This window comes from Antennarius striatus, chromosome 14, assembly GCF_040054535.1.
Source record: "Antennarius striatus isolate MH-2024 chromosome 14, ASM4005453v1, whole genome shotgun sequence".
Classification (NCBI taxonomy): Eukaryota; Metazoa; Chordata; class Actinopteri; order Lophiiformes; family Antennariidae; genus Antennarius; species Antennarius striatus.
In genome coordinates, this window is record NC_090789.1 from 4409357 (window position 1) to 4428901 (window position 19545).

The 19545-nt window shown below is 40.0% G+C and overlaps 1 protein-coding gene across 2 annotated transcripts; it reads right to left on the minus strand.

Moving 5' to 3' along the window:
- Positions 1 to 113: 113 nt before the first annotated feature.
- Positions 114 to 14479, minus strand: fam83hb (family with sequence similarity 83 member Hb). 2 transcript variants are annotated; one of them, XM_068333752.1, is made up of 8 exons: positions 14178 to 14479; positions 7559 to 7743; positions 6800 to 7132; positions 5827 to 5991; positions 5590 to 5714; positions 4952 to 5500; positions 2501 to 4853; positions 114 to 1490 (listed from the first exon to the last, which is right to left on the minus strand). In XM_068333752.1, exons 2-8 carry the CDS (start codon positions 7679 to 7681, stop codon positions 1470 to 1472), a joined length of 3669 nt encoding a protein of 1222 aa, XP_068189853.1. In that variant the 5' UTR covers positions 7682 to 7743; positions 14178 to 14479; the 3' UTR covers positions 114 to 1469. The 2 variants fall into 2 exon arrangements, with proteins under 2 accessions (XP_068189853.1, XP_068189854.1); XM_068333753.1 differs by lacking the exon at positions 14178 to 14479 and adding an exon at positions 14029 to 14106.
- Positions 14480 to 19545: the final 5066 nt, after the last annotated feature.

The window sequence follows — 19545 nt, forward strand, 5'->3', positions numbered from 1 at the left end:
TCCTTGTTTGCCTTTTCTTCAGGTTGTTTGACATTCATAAACTGACGATCATTATGATGAATAATAATCATCACCACAAAATACAATATAATTCAGAAAGACCCTACAGAGAGTCAAATTTTAAATGTTTATTTTCTTTGTTTTTATTTTCTTCTTGATTTCAGAAATACAATCTAACACTATCAGTTAAAAAAAAACACATTTACCCACTGTAACTGATTCCCCCTAATTAAAAAGTCAGCATTTTTACATATAAATTAAAAATTAACACAAGGCACTTTAGTAGTATACTAATGGTGATCATAATCTAATTTGTCATTTATAATATCAACAGGCCAGTTCATATAAATATGTACAAAATGTTCCCTAGAGAAAGCAGCATAACCCTTCAAGTGTCCATATAGCAATAGTTGTTTTTTGATCAAATATTTGATTATTGTACAAAAACGATGGGTTCTGTGCCACATAACTGAATATTTGGTATAACAGTTGTTACAGACAGGCTTTGTGGGAATTCTCAGAAGTGTACCTGTGTAAAGAGGCAAGGCTCTGCTCCTTTTTTATTATATGCACCTATAGATTTCTTATCCCTTTCCTTCAGAGATGAATACTAGTTTAAAATGTAAAGATTTTGTAATTGCAAAAGCTTTACTTTTTATTTACATACGACAAAAACCAGTACACATTTTTAACACAACTCTCAATGTTTGACATCTTCTACCCTGAGAAATGGGTCCACACCTTAAAAACAAGGTACACATTACTCTCTTGAGAGTCTCAAGTTCACTGCTAAAGGTTTTACTTTCTAAAGAAACTCTACCGCTCGATCTCAGTGTTAGAATTACACATTAAAAAAACACACACCTTTCCAGATTTTGCCTCATTCTTACCTACATTCTGAAAATCTGCCTATAAAAATGTTCAACTTCATGAGTTCATCTCATTCAATGCCTTCGGTGATCCATTGGTCCACACAGTAAATCCACAACACTTCAGCTCAGGAAAGTCCTCGCCACAGAAACACACATCCCTGATACTTTACACATGCAGCCATATTACCACCGTGTTTCATTACTGGGGTGTGTTCGTATTCTTTCCCCTAGGTGCATTATTTGTCTTTTACTTTCTCCTTTAGTCCTTTAGTCATGTTCACACAAGCTCATTTATGGTAACGTGCCCAAGGTTTTACTCTTTGGTGAAGTATTTGTCTAAACAGTGCCACTCTTCTTTTGCTTCTTTTGTCACCATATAAGGCAAAAAGTAGTACCAGGTCTTGGCAAACAGGAACATTCCAGACTAGGTTCTTTTAGCTTGTTTCAAACATTTTTATATTTCAAGTTTCAGTTGTGTGAAAATCCAGGAAAGGCTGCATCATGGAGCCACAGAGGTACTTTGTCGTTGGCACATAAGGCAAATGGTCTTTTTGATCATCTTGCATAGTTTCCATGTAAAAGTTCTTCTGTCTTGCATTATCCAAGAGTATTCCCCATCTGTTAAAAGAAAAACAAGGACATCAGTAAATGCAACAATATTTTTGTGTGCTGCTATTGTGACTGCAGGAGGTGTTAAGTATAGATATTAGTAATACATTAATTTTGTCCACATAACAGCAAAGCTAAAGCCAAATTCTATTATATTTGAAATAACAGTCATACAGCTGTACTTACAAACTTTGGTCTTAATAAATGCAACATATGGTGTTCATAAAACATTGAGCTTGTCCAACAAAATTAATTATGTCCAGATAAAGCACTTTTTAAACTTTACTGTATGTCTCTATGAATATCTTTGGTTTGGTTGGTTAACAAATAAATCAATTAAAATGAAATTAACAAAAACAAAGGACCAGAACAGAAGAATAACAGTGCAGTGATAAGATAACAGGTCTTGACCTGGGGACCAGGGAGTGGACCAAAAAGTATAGAGTGTAACCTGGTAGTTGGAGTAATACCAGTTCACCTCCTGAGCACTGCCACTCTATCATGTTTCTCTTCTAATTTGCATGCTTACAGCCCCCCCACCCCCTCCCCAGCGAGTGTGTGTGCGCGTGCGTGCATGTGTGTGTGCTACTGCTTGTATATATGTGTGGAATGTACATATGAGTGAAAAAATATTTTCCCCGCAGGGATCATTTCAGTATATATAAAAAAATAAGGAATGTGGTGGCTTATATTGCATGGACAACTGTTTTTATTTTATTTTATTTTATTTTATTCATGCTGACATAGCAAACTCCTCAAAATGAAATACTTGTGAAATATAAATATGGGGAAAATCCATTTGCATATTTTTAAGGCTGTGCAAGTTAAAATGTGAAGAAAACTGTAAGTGAACTGTGTGAAACTCACAGTCACTGTATGTTTCATTTGATTAAGTCAAACAATGAAGAATTTGGTGTATGTTTGTACTAGTATGATTTTATTGTCATTTTTAGCACTTAAACCCCAGATTCAACAATTACATTCTACACGTTTTCTTCATCTATGCAAAAACGAACTACCTCAAAACGACTGTAGACCTTCTTCTCTTTTCGCAGACTCTCTATCCTCTTCAGCAGTCCTTCTCGCTCTTGGACATTTCCCTGTGGTCGCAGTAATCGATTCTTTTTCATGGAGTTCTGCCTCTCTAGCCCGCTATCTTCGTCATCCTTTTCCCCTGCTGGTTCTTCTCGCTCAAGCCGGTTCTTCTGGCTGTTGGCTGAGATTTGCTCTAGAATGACTTTAGTGTCATCTCGGAGGTTACTGCTGTACAACACAGAGGTGCCCGGGGACTGGTATCGAGAGGAGCTTGTTGATGTCTTTTTATTTGTTGGGTCATTTGCTGGAGATCCTGTATCTTTCCCTGATAAACTCTGCTTTTTGCTTGAATCTTCAGTGATTTCTTTCACTGTGCTCATACCTCTATCATCTCCTGAATTTTTCTTGTCTTTGTCCTTGGGGCCAAGGATTCCCTTTAACCTTTGCGTGTGCTTCTTTAGAAAATCAAGCGTCTTACCTTCACCCTTCCCCTCGCCAATTGTGTTGATGGATGTGTTAGATCCCATAAATTTTTGCTGTCCCTCTTTTAATTCCTCACGTGGCAATGTTGAGGAACTATGAGAGCGGCTCTTTTTCATTTCACTCTTCTCTGCATCTGTTGCGTCTGTTGTTAAAATCTCCTCTCCACAGGAGATGCGCCGAGGATTCGTTCCTTTCAGTTTCAACGGATCCCTCCTGAAAAGCTTAGGTGAAGCAAGGGGCTTCAAAGACTTGAAAATATTATTCTTTTGACCCTCTGGTGCATTCTCTTCTTTATGAGTTTGAATTGTCTCTGAAACCTTCAGGTTGCTCACTGAGGGCTTTGGAGGAACTATAGGTGGTTTTGATGCTTTTTGAGTGAGTTCTGACAATTTAGCAGAGATGTCTGGTTTTTTTGGTTCAGGTTCTGCTGTACTAACACTACTAACAGTAATAGCTGGGACATTTGGAGACGTTACAGGATTTAGGGAAGGTTTATTGGAAAGATCTGGTTTTTTTTCAGCAGGTTCTGCAACTTTTAGAGAGCACTCTGTATCCATTTTGGACGCTTTTCTTTTGGCGGCCAGATCTTTGAAATACTGCAGTCGATTTGCTGGGTCATTCATGTTCAAAGGTGCTAGTGTAGTATGTTCAGTTTTCCAAACACTCGGTGTTACTTTTACCTCATCATTCTTTTTCACAGGCCCCTCATTTGTCTTAATCTCATCTTTTGATTGAATATTTTTCTCCTCTTGTGGCGGCTCTGTTTTCTCTTTTTCCTCTTTTTCTTTTTCTTTCTCTTTCTCTTTTTCCTCAAACTTCTTTCTCCATTCAAATGGCTCTCGAGACAATGACCTCCTCTTCTCTAGGATCTGAGCCACAATTGATGAGCTGCGTATTGGGTCTAATTGATCATCTTCTTCAGTGGCCGGTTTTAGACCCAGACCACTATTGTGCATCTCTGCTTTCGAAGATGAGAAAATAAGCGAGGAACGCAAACGAGAGCTACGTTGAAGAAGTGGATTAATACGTGAGCGAAAGGAGTCATGTTTGGTCAGGAAGAGATCTTTAGCCTCCATATCCAGAATTGAATCTGGTCTGGATATGGAATTGTCACCCATTTCTGTTTCTCTCTCCCTTTCCTTCACAACTTCCTCCTCTTTTTTTTCTTGCACTAACGGTTTAAAGTTACTGACTGACGGAATAAGATCCTTGGTTGTCTTTGGGGCAGTGTCCTTGTGGAGGTTCTCAAGTAACAGAGGTTTTCCAAAGCGTGGTCTCAAGATATCTGGTCTGGGTTTGGGGGGCACAGTTGGTGGCTCCTTTAATAAGTGGGGGCCGGAGCTTTCAGTGGTAGTTGGCTGCTGAGTTTGTGGAAGATCTTCAAATGCATCAGGCCCCATGGATTGAGGCAGACCTTCTTCTCCACTGTCCTCGTAAGTGCTGAGATAGGAGTTGATTCTCCAACTCCTCAGGCCTTGCTTCCCGTCTTCATCTTCATCATGCTGTTGATCAGATTGTTTGGGAAACTGCTTCTTCTCAGGAGTATGGAGCTGCGTGGGTGAGGTCTGACAGGCATATGCCTGACCTATGCTTGGCCTCTTATGGGAGGAAGTTCCTCCATACCTCCCAGCTAATGGCGGTGCGTGCAGCCCATCAGGTCCTCTCAGGTCCTCAGATGAAAAAAAGTCTCGGCCATAGTTTCCAGGTGGAGGCTCATGTTCTGAGCGAAAGCTTGACTCTGAGTGCTGGTCAGTGGATAGGTGTAGAGGAAGTCCTCGAAGTCTGTCAAAGTGTCCATGGCCAGAGCCCTGCTGTGGTGCTTCTTTGGAGAACTGCATATTTTGGTTCTGCTCCCTGTGAAAAAGACAATGGTTTTTATTCTCTTCATTAGATATATGGTGGCACATTAGATTATTCTGAATATTTAAAATCCCCTAAAAAGAGTTTAATACCTGTGGAAATCTGTCTCATCCAAGTTATTCATGACCCTATGCTTCATGTATTGCCTTGAGGATGAGTAGTTTTCTTGGGTTCCCTCTGCATAACTGTGCCGCTTGAAGCCACCGGTATTCATCTCCAGCTGCCTTGAAACTATAGACCTTCCCTGGTCCATGAATGACAGCTGCGGACGAAACTGTTGCAGGTTATACTTTCCAATTGTAATCCCTGCCCCAGGTTCAATAGTGTGACGAAATGGGTCATTCCTCCGAAAAGGAAGCACAAGGTTACGTTCAGCGTCTCCAAAGGGGTAAGCGCCAGAGATCTCAGGTTGTCTTCGGTAGCCCAAAGGGTTCCGCAAAGACTGGGTCCTCTTCAAACCAAATTGATTGCCCAAGTAGCTGCTGGTGTCAGAGAAAGGAAGTCCTCCATTGGATGGCTCGATGACTAGAGGCTCTGACTGAGCAAAGAGAATCCGAAACTCTTCATCAAAGGTGGCGACGAGCTCCCCAAGGAAGAGGTGGGCAATACATCGGTGGATTTTTTCATAAGACCACATGAAACTGGAAGATAATTTTAAAAAATAATTATATTTACAGAACGAATGGCAAGGGAGTCTGGGCAACTGAATAAACAGAATGAGATGACTTGCCTGTAGTTGCCACTGAGCACAGCCCTGCAGTCGGCGAGAAGAAATCGATCTTTCACCTGTCCTTTAAACGATTTCCCTGTTCGGGAATGGTATGTTATTCCTGTCACAGTCCTGACACGCATCATCTGCCAAACAAAATTTCAATCATAAACAGACCTTATTGAGAAAAATATATTCTAAAAAAATTAATTACACAATAAATGAAGGAAGATAGATGATTGGCAGATTATAACTCACAGGAATTATGTCCAAATTTACTTTGCAGTTGGTCACCATAGAGACAAAATGATGAGCTTCCTGCTCATCTAACAGAATGTAAACAGGAACATGGCGGGCTGCTGCGTCTAACAGTTCACCAAAAATGTCAACATCTGTAAAGGTGTCCATCACCACGGCAATAACCTGGAGATGAAGAGCAAATAAGTCAAGATGTGGGAAGTGTAATGTTTTATAGCACATGTCTGCATAATATCTACGTCTTTATGGCATTTATAATTTATATAGCAAAACTTTCCACTGAAAGTATGAAATTATGATCGGCATTGTGAGAAATTAAATAATATAGTGTGAACCTCTACTAAATTATCATGTTATAAAAGACAGCTCAAGAACTTACTTGACTTCTGTATGCATGTTACAACATTATTCATGCATTATATTTTGTTAAAGTGAAACAGACAGTCATGTGATTTCTAAACCCACAGAAATGGAGGACAAACGCACCGCACAAACAGGTTTGGCTGCTTGTGACACACTCACACACACACATACACACAGACAAACATATAAGTAAGTAACAGATTAATCAGCAAGGGAGTGGCGGCAAGGTTGGCAGCAGTAGATAAATGCTAAAAATTAAATATCAAGCACCTGCCTCGTACTTTTCTTCTTCCCCTGCTTTCCTGGCCTACCTCGTGTCTTTTACCTCCCCAGGGCATCTGTCACTAAGTGTGAGCGTGTTGTGGGTGTGACTTTTTGAGTCTTGGCATCTAGGTAATGTCCACACTTCACTGCGATCAATTCCTCAGTGTCAGTATGAGAACTTTAGCTTCTCATCCCATCATCAGAACAGATGGTCTTCCTTCTAAATGGCTTTGGCTCAATACCACCAAACCAGTGATACACTTTTGTGCTGTCAACCTTGTGCCCTCACTCTGTAGCCAGTGCTAACTCTGCTTTTTCCTCATGTCCATCAATCTTTTTTACTTACTTGGCGTGCATTCTTGATAAGTCTCCTGGCTTGTTCTTTGATGCTTGGCATGTCTGGGTCGGAGGGGTTGACCAGAGTGGTAACCTCTGTGGGCCCTATGAAGCTGTGTTGCATTAGCGGCCAGCCCAAATCCAGCCCTGGAGCAGCCAGGTCAGACTGCATGGGCCAGTAGGTGTCGGAGGAACCGTCGACATCATGAACTCCATCAACGTATGTCAGTTCTGGGACACTTGCGGACAGCTTTGGTGTCTTTATTGTGGACTTGATGAATTCGATTTCAGACTGGGCCAGGAAGCTGACCACATCTGCATTTTGGAGGAAGTCATAATAGCCCTGGCATAGCAAGAGACATACAAGAGTATTTTAAGTATTACTGTTGTATTCTGACTTATTAAATACATATACAGTGCACCCTCGCGCATTCACGCATCAACGCTCGCGACTTCACCTCATTGCGGATTTTTGGTAGGCAGTCACGTGATACAGTACGCGCATTTTATTGGCTTACGGCATCTCGGACTTACGTGAGACACAAAGTGCTTTAAACAGTCGATCAGAGTGTGGAAAAAGGTAATACAGATAGAAGGTGTTTTAATATCAGTATGAGAAAGGTCAAACGTTCAAATTACCGGAAATAATAACGTAAATAGTTTGTCTCTCGATCACGGAAATTCGCTAATCGCTTGTGGTTCCTGGAACACATTAACCGCAAAGAACGAGGGCGCACTGTAAAAACATGCAAGTAAGAAAAAACATTACCTGTGTATCATTTTCTATCAGTGCATCAATAGCCAGACGGTACTCCTCACGGTAGTGTGGGGGCAGGTAGTTTGGATCAAGGGGGTTATCACCAATTGAAGAACTTTGAGATCGGTGTGCCATGATGTCAGGACGGTCAAAGGTCGGGGTTCAGGGGTGAGGTGAGGTATGGGGAGGAGAATTACCTGTGCAGAGAATTCAACAATAAAGGCAAGGTCAGTAACATTAAATTCATTCATTTATTGTCTGTACAGGGGAGGGTGGGTACAGACTGTACTGTTTTCAGTATTTGGGTTTGTTGGCTAGGAATCTTGCTAAAGCAACAGCAATTTATAGCTGAGCCGAGACTGAGCCGACTGGAAATACATGTATTTGTCGTGAAAGTCATATTTGAAGTTTAGCTTGTTTGCTGCAGTAGGTTCCTTTCAATTCCAGGGGAAGAACATGTGATTCCAGGACTTAGTCGAACCCTGAGGTGCTGCCAGGAATTTATTCAATTATGCTTTCAAAGTTCATGAAAACAGAAATACTGTAAATGAAAGCAAAATTATTTCTTGGTAGGTGACAAAAGTATAAAAGTCCATCATGTCCTTCAAACTGAACATCGACCTGGTCTCACCTCTATGCATTAATTACTAATTATAGCTATTTCTCTTTTAAGACCTCAAACAGCAACAAGTTTGTTTACTCATCAGTTGAGTTTGATTTGACCTGATTTAGGAATATGTTATACCTGGGAAGAATAAGAAAATTTGTTTTTTTTGAATTTTGTATACTGATCTGATCCCCGAAGAGAAATTAAGAGCACAGTTTTGTTAGTAAATACTTCAAACCATGCATGCATACATACAGGCCCCAGCAGCACATGCACACAAGGGGGGCCGTAGGCATGCAGGGGTAGGTAGAGTGGCGGGCAGCCCCCTTGTGGAGAACCCCAAATGAGAAACATGTAAAGGGGGGTTGCGCTTTGCTCAAGGGCACCTCGGCAGTGCTTTGGAGGTGAGCTGACACCTCCCACTGTCAGCTCACACTCCGAGTGTTTTTTTTTTTTGGGGGGGGGGCGGGAATCAAACAGCCGATCTTAAGAAGATTGGACGACCCACTCTACCGCCCGCTCTACCACTGAGCCACTGCCACCTTAACAACAACACGATTTGACCACCCCTAACAGAACACACACACACACACACACACACGGACAGGGTTGTCACCGAGATGTTCACAGTGATTTATTTTATGAGATACACAGGAAAGAATTACTGCAGTAAGAGGCCTTTCAATAAAAGAAAGTTCAAATTCTATTCATTTTACATTTAGCTGACTTTGTTTTGTCTGTAAATGTGCATTCATGTAAATGAAAATGACCTTTCACATAACGTGTACTATTTACACTATTCCTACTTGGTACCTGTAATTCAAGAGAATATTCTTTGGGGTGTTGAGAGGACTGACACTTTGTGTCTGGATGGAAAAGCATACAGATTACGGATAAACCCTTTGACAAAAGGGTGGATTGTTGCTGAGTCAAAGCCGGTCTAGTGAATTTAACAACTGCATCTTTTATATTTCCACACCTTTACCAGCACACAATAGCTTCTGGTATTATTACACTCAAAGCAGACGTTAAAATTTCTGCTCCAACAATGCAAAGAAAATGTAGGTCGTTATATGAACCGTTTGTTATCAAGTCATGTTTGATGTAATTTAAAGCAAGGGTGGTGGTTTGGTTTTAGTAGCATTACTATCATAGGAATACTAAAGTAAAAATAACTGTTGACAAGATATTTTTGATTAGATAACAATAATAAATAACAAGAGAGATTGGAGATTGACTTGTCTGGATTGAGATTGAAAGTGGACTTAATATGTATTGCTTAATCGTCTGTTTGATGTAATATTAAAGTAGAATTCAGGAGCTAAAGACAGTCTGGTTCATGAAAAAAAGTACATTAAGGAGAGAATGGATGAATACAAAATGGGAGAGAGACGAAGGTGGTGCAAGAGAAAAGGGAGAGGCGGGAAAGGTATGATGAGGTGTACGGACAGGTTCTCTCATATCTTGGATAATGATAATCTTTGTGCGTCACGCATTAAGCTGTTCCTCAGAATTCATCTAAAAAATCAGTGCCTCATGAACTGACTCAGGAAAGCATGGTGAGTCAGCCGCTAGCTGTGCCATGACTTGAATGGACTTAAATTAATTTGAGGTATTGAAAGGAAAAATTTTTACATCCCCATTTGCAAATTTTCCTTTTGAGGAGAAAGCAATGGTGGTGAAGTTCAGGACTGAAGTTAAGACTTCATAACCTAGTTCATACACACAAGATGAATGATTTACGATACTGATCTGATTGTGTCAGTCACAGCCCAAAAGAGAAGGCAAAAAAAATAGAAGCTAATAATTTCAACTTGCTATAAGACTATATTTAATTTAATTAAAACCTTTGTTCTCCAAGTGCAAGATGATGAAACCTCGAGGATGATTACCCATCAATTTTGAGTGTTGAATTCATCCACTTCATTTTAAATTTTTTACACTCAAGGTCAAACAGTGTCTGAAAAATGCAAATCCATGAACGCTAACAAGTTTGTTGTTGAATGAAGTATAAATACTTGATTCTTCCGTTATTCCCCATAATGATCCTTGACATTCACTACTTTTGTTTGTTTCAGTTGTCTAAATAACTATTGTTCTGTCTACATTTTGTTTTCATATTGTATTACATGTCTTTTATACTGTATTATATGTGTCAAGTGTCATACTAAGGGCTTTTTTTTATTCGTCACTACTAAAAACGTGACATGAGAACAAAGTTCGATCCATTTCAGATGAGCTCCCACAGAAACTTGTAGTGTTTCTCAATGTTACAGATAAGTAATATTAGAGTCTTAAATGTCATTTATAGATACAGCAATTAACTTAATTTATTAATAAAGTGTTCTGGAGCCCATGCAGTAAAAAACATCCTTTCGGTTTGATGCAGTGTGGCTTGAGGAACTGAAGGTCACGGCCATTCAGCTTTGGTTTCACTATCATCTCTGCAGAGATTTCTCCAGATTATTTAATGATACTAAAATTGATATGATATTGAAATTGTTCATCCATGCATAGATGATTGCATTGGGTTACACCCCGGATAAGACACCAGCACATTGTGGGACCACATGAAAGACAGACACTCACGCTCATACTCACACATATAGACGATTTAATGTGATCAGTTCACTTGCATGTTTTTGGTGGTGGGAGAAAGCCATAGAACGCGAAGAGGCGCCACTGTGCTGCACATTATGAATCATCATTATCATTATTATTATCAATTAGGAATAAATGTTATTTGTTCACAACAAATAAGAACCTCATCCCACTATTGCTCCCAAATGACTAAACCTTTCAAACCTCTAGATCAAATCAGCCGTTACCTTTGAATAAATGATCGTCACTATATATCTATCCCAATCTGTGTAACAATTTTTTTATGGCACATTGTTACCATAAAATCAAAGTGAAAATGAATTAGCACATTAGATTAACTCTAACTACAACACTATGACTTCAAGCTGTAAAATAAGAGTTTACAGCAATCATTATTCACCATCTATTAAGAGAGAGAGAGGATGAGGATGAGGATAAAAACACGATGAAGGTCTGAAGGTGCTATCCAGTGTCAGCTGACCCTAATTGATATTTAATGTGGCCCTGATGGCTCGACGGGTCGTCCAGTGCTGGACATGCAGGTTAACAACCACCAAAGTCGTTGCAGCTTCCTGTCATGTCAGAGTTTCAGAATGTGTTAGTATACGATTTGGTTAATTGACAGTCTGACCACATTATTAATGTGACGTGTGTGTAATCTGGAGTCTGAGTGGGAGGGGTGAGCAGGTATTTTGGAAGTTTGTGCCTGCTTCAGTGTGTTTGTGACATGTTTTCTGTAAATTTCCAGGTGCACTTGAGATATTGGTGGTGATAACAAAAGGTCCAAATTCTCGCTACAATCTCAAGAAGCTGTTTCAGTCCACAACCCGGTGAGTCATCGGGAAGCCCAACCTGGCCCTGCATGCAGATAACCTACAGCACAGTAGACTGGGGTGATTCATCCGCTGATAAAATGGCTGACATCCTGTTTCCTCACTCCTTTCTGCCCCTAGAAATAGGCCTTTGTGGTTGTTTCTTTCCAACGTGGTGTTCCGTGGTGGCATGGAGGCGTGTTAGCCTCACATGCTGCTTCCATGGAATAAATTTAAAGCTGCCAAGTTTCTAAAAAAAGGTGGAATAATGAGTTTGACATTTGCGTTCATTTCTTTATTCTTAAAACAGTAGCCTGAGGCTTGATGTGTATGAAAGTGAATTTCTCCTTGGCAGCCGTAATAAAAAAATAAATGTGCTTCCTATCGTAAGGCTGCAGATCAACGCGGCTAAGTGAGGCTAACAAGTAGCTACACAGAGCCCAGGAGTTTATTATACACCCTTCCTGACCTCCGGGTCTCCGCAGAATGAAGAATAACACATCGATAGAAGCACAAACACTTTCCCCAGCTCACCTGGCTGACTGGCAGGATATGCAAACAAACACTGCAGCTTTGTTTGTTGTTATAGCAACTGCAGAAAGCATCAAACTGTAGATAATGACACATGATAGAGATCTTTCATTCGCTTTTGTCTGTCCCTCTCTATCTGTTCTTCTGCCAAAATTTCTTTTACAAATAATAAAGTCTGAAACACTAAACCACTGAAGAAAAGCAGGCAGCAACTGACTGCAAGTCCAATAAACCCGATTTTTAGATGTGCCCAACAGCTTGCTAAACGTAAATGATTCATTCTCTCCATTCCTGCATGAACGTTGAAATGAGAAGAGAAAACAAGAAAAAAATATGACGGGGAAAAAGCTCTCTCGACATGTGGATCTGAATAACGACCCTGAAGAGACACAAAAAATAAGCATACAAGGATTTACTCACCCTGTCTCACACAGACATGGTGAGCACACCCCACTTACTGAACGTTATGATTGAAGTGATATGCACCGTTTCAGTTTGTGCGATGATTTGGTGTGAAAGGAGTGAGGAAAAATACCTCAAAACAGGTTTGGATGGAAGAGCCTGCTACTGTCAGAAGCATTCAGGGTGACTTCTGTCCGATGAACGCACATGTAGAAAAACAAACAACGCAAATTATCGGTATACATTGGCACAAATGCTGACCGCCATGGAAAGACGATGGGAGAGCTTATGATGCCACCCATCCTCCCTTTTCACGCCCCAAAAACAAAACAGGTCCAACTGCGGTAATGTCTGTGTTTCCACCTTGAGTGGAATACCCTAAAATAAAAGCAAAAAAATGTTTTGTTTTTGCTTCCTCTCTCTCAAAAGAGTACAATATGTCTCATACATGAATAAAGACCCCATGCAAGGACACCACAATGCAAACAGAGCTATGAATGGGATGCAGCCTCAGCTGCACGACTAGTGTGACAACATTAAATCTATAATGAGAGGAACCCAAACACAAACACGCCACAGGAAAGCTGGCATGAGGAAAAGTTTTCCCTGAAATTATAACCACATGTTGGACTATTCCTATCCAGTGACTCACATCGAATGAATGGAGGGAAAGTCTGTAAAGGTTAACTTTAAATCAATGTGGTGCAAACAGCATTGATCTGCCTCAACAAGAAAAAGGCTACAGAGATGGAAGTCTGTGAGAAGATCTGGTTGACCTCATGGAACAGACGAGGCTGCATGATTAGAAGGCAGGAACCTGTCTCATACATATACTGTATGAATAAAAAGCGTTGTTTGTGTTTGGTTACAAAAATGTGAATGGCTGACACTGCTTATCACGATTGTGTTAGGTTCATTAGTAATTGTAAAGCATTGATGCTTTATGATGAGTTGTACTCCTACATGGTCCAACGTTGGTTCACTTTTTGATTCGTGGCAATACTCTGATGACTACGTTGGTACCCAATTTAAATGAAGAAGTTCTGGTCTCTCTTTTAACCTGATCACTTGTTGCTATTCGTTCCTTATTCCTGTACTGAGTTGGGTTAAACAGATTTTTGTCCATTCTGCATCTTTTGCATGTAATATGTTGCCTCCTGTAAACATAATCTTTTTATTTTCCTATTTGATTGTCTTAGTGTTTTACACAATGTACTGTTGTCATTGTGTTTTGAATTTCCTGCTGCCTATTCTTGTCCAGGCCTTTTTAGAAAAGAGGTTTTTAATCTCAATGGGATCTTCCTGGCTAAAAAAAAAAAACGAATTAAAGGATCCCATCACATGCTGATGACATGATATGCACTGCATACATGCATTGTGTAACCAGGACATTACACATGCTTATACTGAGTAAGAAAAAACAGGTACTTCACATTGTTCTAACAGTTTTTGTTGGTGTACTGGTGCCAACAAGCAGCAGTCTGCGTAAAAAGCCTATAATAACATTACTATTCAGGTTTTGCAGCTACCTGGATGACTTGATCCTCCTCTTGATGAAAGAAACTTGTATTCCACTTTTTTCCCACTTGCATTAATAGAATAGAATAGAATAGAATAGAATAGAATAGAATAGAATAGAACGGTGAACTTGGAACAGGCTTTTATTTCCTCCTCCTACCTTTTCTAACTTGGCCTCAGAGGTCGCCTCCTCTCTTTGTATCGACGGTGAAACAGTCGATTGCTTCTCCTTTCAGTCTGTGACTCACATTCCTCAGATCGGACAAAAAAAAAAAAAAAATTCCACCCCAACCCCCGGCTTTTATGCCCTCCAGTTCCGTTCGGCGAAGACAATCGAGGCGAGGGAACACCGGGCCCGGTCTGTGCGCTCCGCTCCAGAGCCGCCGCTGCCGTGAGACGCGCTGGAAACGGGCGGAGGAACGGTGCAGCTCCTGCTAAGCAGGACTTTCCCACCGGTGTGACTCCTCCCAAAGTCGTTGATCACTGGGAGCAGACATCCAGTTGAAGTTCACTCCCAGTGGCACTTTTCAAAAATGCTGGTTTCAGTTTGCGCCACAGAGGCTGGTAGCCGCTTCCAACTTTCCACAGTTTCACCCCCCAAAACTCTCTACTTTGCTCAGAGTTTTTGTAATTTATTTCTTTTTATTTATGGCTCTCTGGATCTTATGTCACCTCAATTGTTCTGATTACACCGCTTTAAACATTGATTGCCCTTGAAGAACTGATGGGCTGGGTTGACATTTAAGTTGTTTTCGGATGACTGCCAGTGCGTCCAACCAGTTTAAGGGCGCACTGCCTAATTTGTAGGAGCGTAAACAACCGTCTTCCATATAATTTATAACAATACAAATTTACCAGCATCACGTGGTATCACTTGTATATTATTATAATGAATGTACTATACTTATTTATGTCACATAACATTTATTTAGGTCCATTTGTTTCTCTGGAAGTGCTCTCTTGAGTCACTTGCTGTTTCTATCCAAAGCAGAAAAAAAACAAAAAAACCGCGCTTGTGCTGAATCAGCAGATTTCTCTCCCCTGCAGAGCCTCCATGCTCCTGGTGGCACCTCTCCATGGAGCAGAGGATTTCTTTCCAGAGGCCATAGAGGCAGACTGTAGCTGGAGTGACTCAATCTGATCCACAAACAGTTCATTCTTAGATGCCCTAATAAAAGAAATCCCACATTTGTTTGTGATTTTAGCAGGTTATTTCATGTTTTTTTTCTAAAATGTTTTGATCATATCAATAAATAGGCTGGTGTGCAGAAAGAAAGCCAGATTCACCAGATTTAAATATGGTTTAATAGTTCCCCGAATATTATGTTTACAGGATTATGACGAGGCCACTGTTGGGCTTTGGCAGTGGTTTGCCAGTAAAGTTTACTTTTGATTAACACTATTTTTAATTCTCTGAAAGCCACAAACTTACACCAGCCTGTGAGTGTATGTGTTTGTATCTGTGCGTGTGTATGTGTGTGTGTGTATGTGTGTGTATGGGATGTCCTTTGTCCTGAAACACTTACAAACAGAACACACCTTGTTTTTTATGGTATTCTAACAGAAACACACTTCTGATTATGGTTGTGTGTTCAACCCTCCTCATAGAGGTATGCCTCCCTGATCTGAGCTCTCTGAATGTGTGCTCGTTTCCAATTCATGCAACTCACGTCGTGATAGATGAAAGGAGAGCTGGCTGATGAGACGTGGCTGTGGGAGGTTTTATAAAGACACTATGATTGTGTAAAATAAGAAAGAAGAAGAATGCATGTGTGTGACTGTGTGTCTGCTTGTTGTATTTAATTAATGTCAAAAGGTATGGTCCGCCAAGTGTTTGCCTAGATAACTATGAAATGACAAGAATCAGCAGGTATACAGAGGCTGAACTGAAGGGTGCGGTTGCTCCAAAGAATGTGCTAAAGGCATGTTGCCACACCCAGCGCCCCCTCCCCCCACTTCCCTCTGGCTCCTCCTACCTTTCTTGGCTCCTTTCTCAGGCTCCTCCCCACTCTGAGTCACCTGGAAGACATTGAACAGGTACACCTCCAGGCAGCTGCTAAATCCTGGCCTGCGTCGCAACAGGCCAGAGGACTTTGTTGTAACCTGGGATATTTTGAAGTCATCAAACTTTATTGAAAAAGCTGTTGGAGCACAAGGCTGAAATAGCAGTCACATGCACATAGAGCAAATGTGTGTGTGTGTGTGTGTGTGTGTGTGTGTGTGTGTGTGTGTGTGTGTGTGTGTGTGTGTGTGTGTGTGTGTGTGTGTGTGTGTGTGTGTGTGTGTGTGTGTGTGTGTGTGTGTGTGTGTGTGCTGGGCTATGTTGTGTGTTCAGACTTGAGAGATTAATTGATTTTATCTAATATTTGTAAACAAAGCAATAGAACCATATTTCAAAATGTTCAACTATTGTAATAAATTCTAAATATTCATCGAAAATAGGCTTAAAAAGGCATCAATCTATTTATATGATAATGAAAGTGTAAAAACTAATTACTATAACATATAGTACATATAACATGAAAACTGAAGTGGAGATATCTGGTCACCCGCTATCTCCAATCATTATTACACAGACACCTCGCTAAAACAAAGAGGGTAGTATTATTTCTTAGAATCATAAATAACTTATCTGAATGGAAAGCAGTTGAAACAGTTTAAGTTATTCTCCCTGCAATTGATATCCAAATACTGTACTTGGAGTGTGTATCTCTGTGGTCCTTTGGGCTTTCCCAGCATGCATTTCTCTGTAATGTCACACCTGAGTATAAGGTGACCCTCAGGGAGCCTGGGATTTTGAGGTCATTTTTACACCACTGTGCTGGCAGGTTAGGTGTGTGCAAGTACACTTCTGCACTATACAGTATATGGGTTGGTGTGTGTGTGTGTGTGTGTGTGTCTGTGTGTGTGTCTGTGTGTGTGTGTGTGGTTGAGGTAACAAAAAGAAGACACTGCATTCACATCAACATACCACCGTAATTATATTTTGCCTGCCTCTACATACAGACATGACATGTTATAATTTTAATAACCCAAGACATTATAAATGTTTTCATGACAGATGACTCCTTAAAAATCATTCATGAATATAATTAAATGGTTTTTTTCCCATGCACCCATCAAGTCTGTGTTTTCCTGCTCTGACGTTGACAGTAGACTCTTGACAGTCTTTATTATTAGTAGTAGTGGCACTAGGTGGGGCATCACTATGAACCACAAAGAGCTCAGGGCCTCATTCTGTGTTCAGTCGTCCATTTTCAAGTGGGAGTGTACAGTATGTATGTCAGTGTCCCAACATACCTGTGACAGGAGTTGTCTGTGTGATAATCTTATTAAACCTGTCTTGTGATCATTATAATTATGACCTATGAAGCACCTTACAAATTTTTTAAGCCTGCTTGACACTTTCCTGAGGTTCCGACTGAGTTTTGAACTTAGGAACTATAATGAATTGATTGTGAATTATGAATTATTATTAAAGTACACTCAAGTATTCTTTAATAAGACTGCTGCATGTTATTTTTTATTTTTGTTCTTAAATCCCAATGATGTAAAAAGCACATAAGAGGTAAAATAATTGAAGAAAACCAAATATGAGAACCAGTGACCTCTTTAAAGTCCTCAGCTAAAATACCGCAGTGTTTACACCAATACCTCTTGGGTTACACTTCCAGGAGTGTCATGTGCATGCTGGGAGAAATGTGGATCAGCAGGTGAACGGGACTGTTGAGTATCAGCTTTCAGTTGTAAATCATAATTGAGCATTGTTGCCTCTGCCAATAAGAGCTGGAGCCGATATGACAACACTCGCAAAATTTCTAATCTGGGTGATCAGGATGAATTTAAATCATATTTTGACTTGTGCATTGATCTACCTAACTAATATTGTTCTTTCTTAAATACACCACCTTAATAGAAGGCAGAAGGGACACATTCCTCTTGATTATGAATTTTTATGGTGGTTCCTGAAATCTCAAGACTCATTATAAGCTTTTCCCATGTGTCATATTTTGTCCTCTGGAGTTCAAATGCGTGGCAATTGTTCCCACCAGTGCATGTCTTTCTATCTTACACTGCCCCCTACTGAAATGGACTTGTTGCTCCACACTTGACGTTAATACAGTAGTTATTAAACACAGTCATAAACACTGACAAGAAAATGCCCTTGTTTCTTTTTTTGTGTTATGAATCTTCATGACTTTACATACTAGTCAATTTCAGTTTCAATTGTACCAGATTTTAAAAGCTAACACATGTATGGATTCTTTCATCCCCTACTTAAAATGTTCAACAGATTTTGGCAGTGACAAATGTGTAATAAATGCATATGACTGAACTAACGAAAAATAGGAAAGTATGTACATCACAACCGTAAGAAGATGTGTTTAAACTCATATAAAGACAAAATTCTATAGTTAAGTAGCTCACAATGTTTAGTAATCAATCAAACCAACAGAGTTATGGGTGTACTGATCATTTTCAGTGGAAGTGTTTTCTCATTCTCTCTACAGGTTCAGGTGTGGATCAGGTGACATCACATGGCATCCAGCAAGGGAGATGGTGCTGTTCTTCCATTGGCTGGAGAACAACCATGGGACAGTGATCAAGCTGCCCTTGGGGTAGGCCTCCTGTAGCTGGAAAAATAAAAAGATGTTTTTATCTCCGGGAAGTGGTGGAGGATGGAGTCCCTCTCCAAAGTGACTCATAAATTCTGAAGAACTGCTACAGGGTTGATGATGGTTATCAATCATTATCATCAAGGTTTACCATCCACATGAAGCTTTCTCTGTTTGAGGCTTGAAAGACAAGCACATTTTTGGGGTAGTTTCTTTGAAGTAAATGTGTATTTTTTAATATATATATACCAAGAGTCAAAAGTTTAGTCATATTCTTTGGTGATTGTTATTAGTTAGGATATAAATCCTTATGTGTATTTTAATACAACTCTGGAGCATTTTAAGCACAATAAGTGACAAAAGAAACACATCACAACAAGGTAAAGAATTCTGTCATCTTTTTGTTTTTAAAAAATGTCCTTTCACACACTGTCACATGCTATGCAGTTTGAAGGGCAATGGTTAAACCAATAATTTATACCAGGAATTACTGGATCAATTTCAGTTGTTTGGAACTCAAATCTCAAGAACAGTTTAAGTAGCTCAATACAATACACTTTAATTTTATTTCCTTACATTCCACAGAAGACTTCCAAGGATTTTATTCATTCAGACATACAGTACATTTGAGTTCCATGATTTATCTTCAGGTTATTCACAATGAGCCCAAAACACAAGAACAGTAGACTCCAGTATGCTCAAAATAATCCAGACAAGCCATAGAAGTTTTGGGACACATTTCTGTGTAGTGATGACGCAAAATGCACATTTTCAGGCCTATGGATCAGCGCCTTGTCTGGAGGAGGACAATGTGTGTGGAAACTGAAGCTTAGGCGTCATTGCACATTCCAAAAGGACAACGATGCCAAGTATACCTCAAAGTCCACTGAGGCATGGTTTCAGGAGAAATCC

Coding starts and splice junctions, on each gene's coding strand:
- fam83hb (XM_068333752.1), bottom strand. CDS start 7,681: ATGGCACACCGATCTCAAAGTTCTTCAATTGGTGATAACCCCCTTGAT. Junction 5,992..6,799: donor TTATCAAGAATGCACGCCAA/GTAAGTAAAAAA, acceptor CTTCATCTCCAG/GTTATTGCCGTGGTGATGGA. Junction 5,501..5,589: donor GTGCTCAGTGGCAACTACAG/GCAAGTCATCTC, acceptor ATTATCTTCCAG/TTTCATGTGGTCTTATGAAA.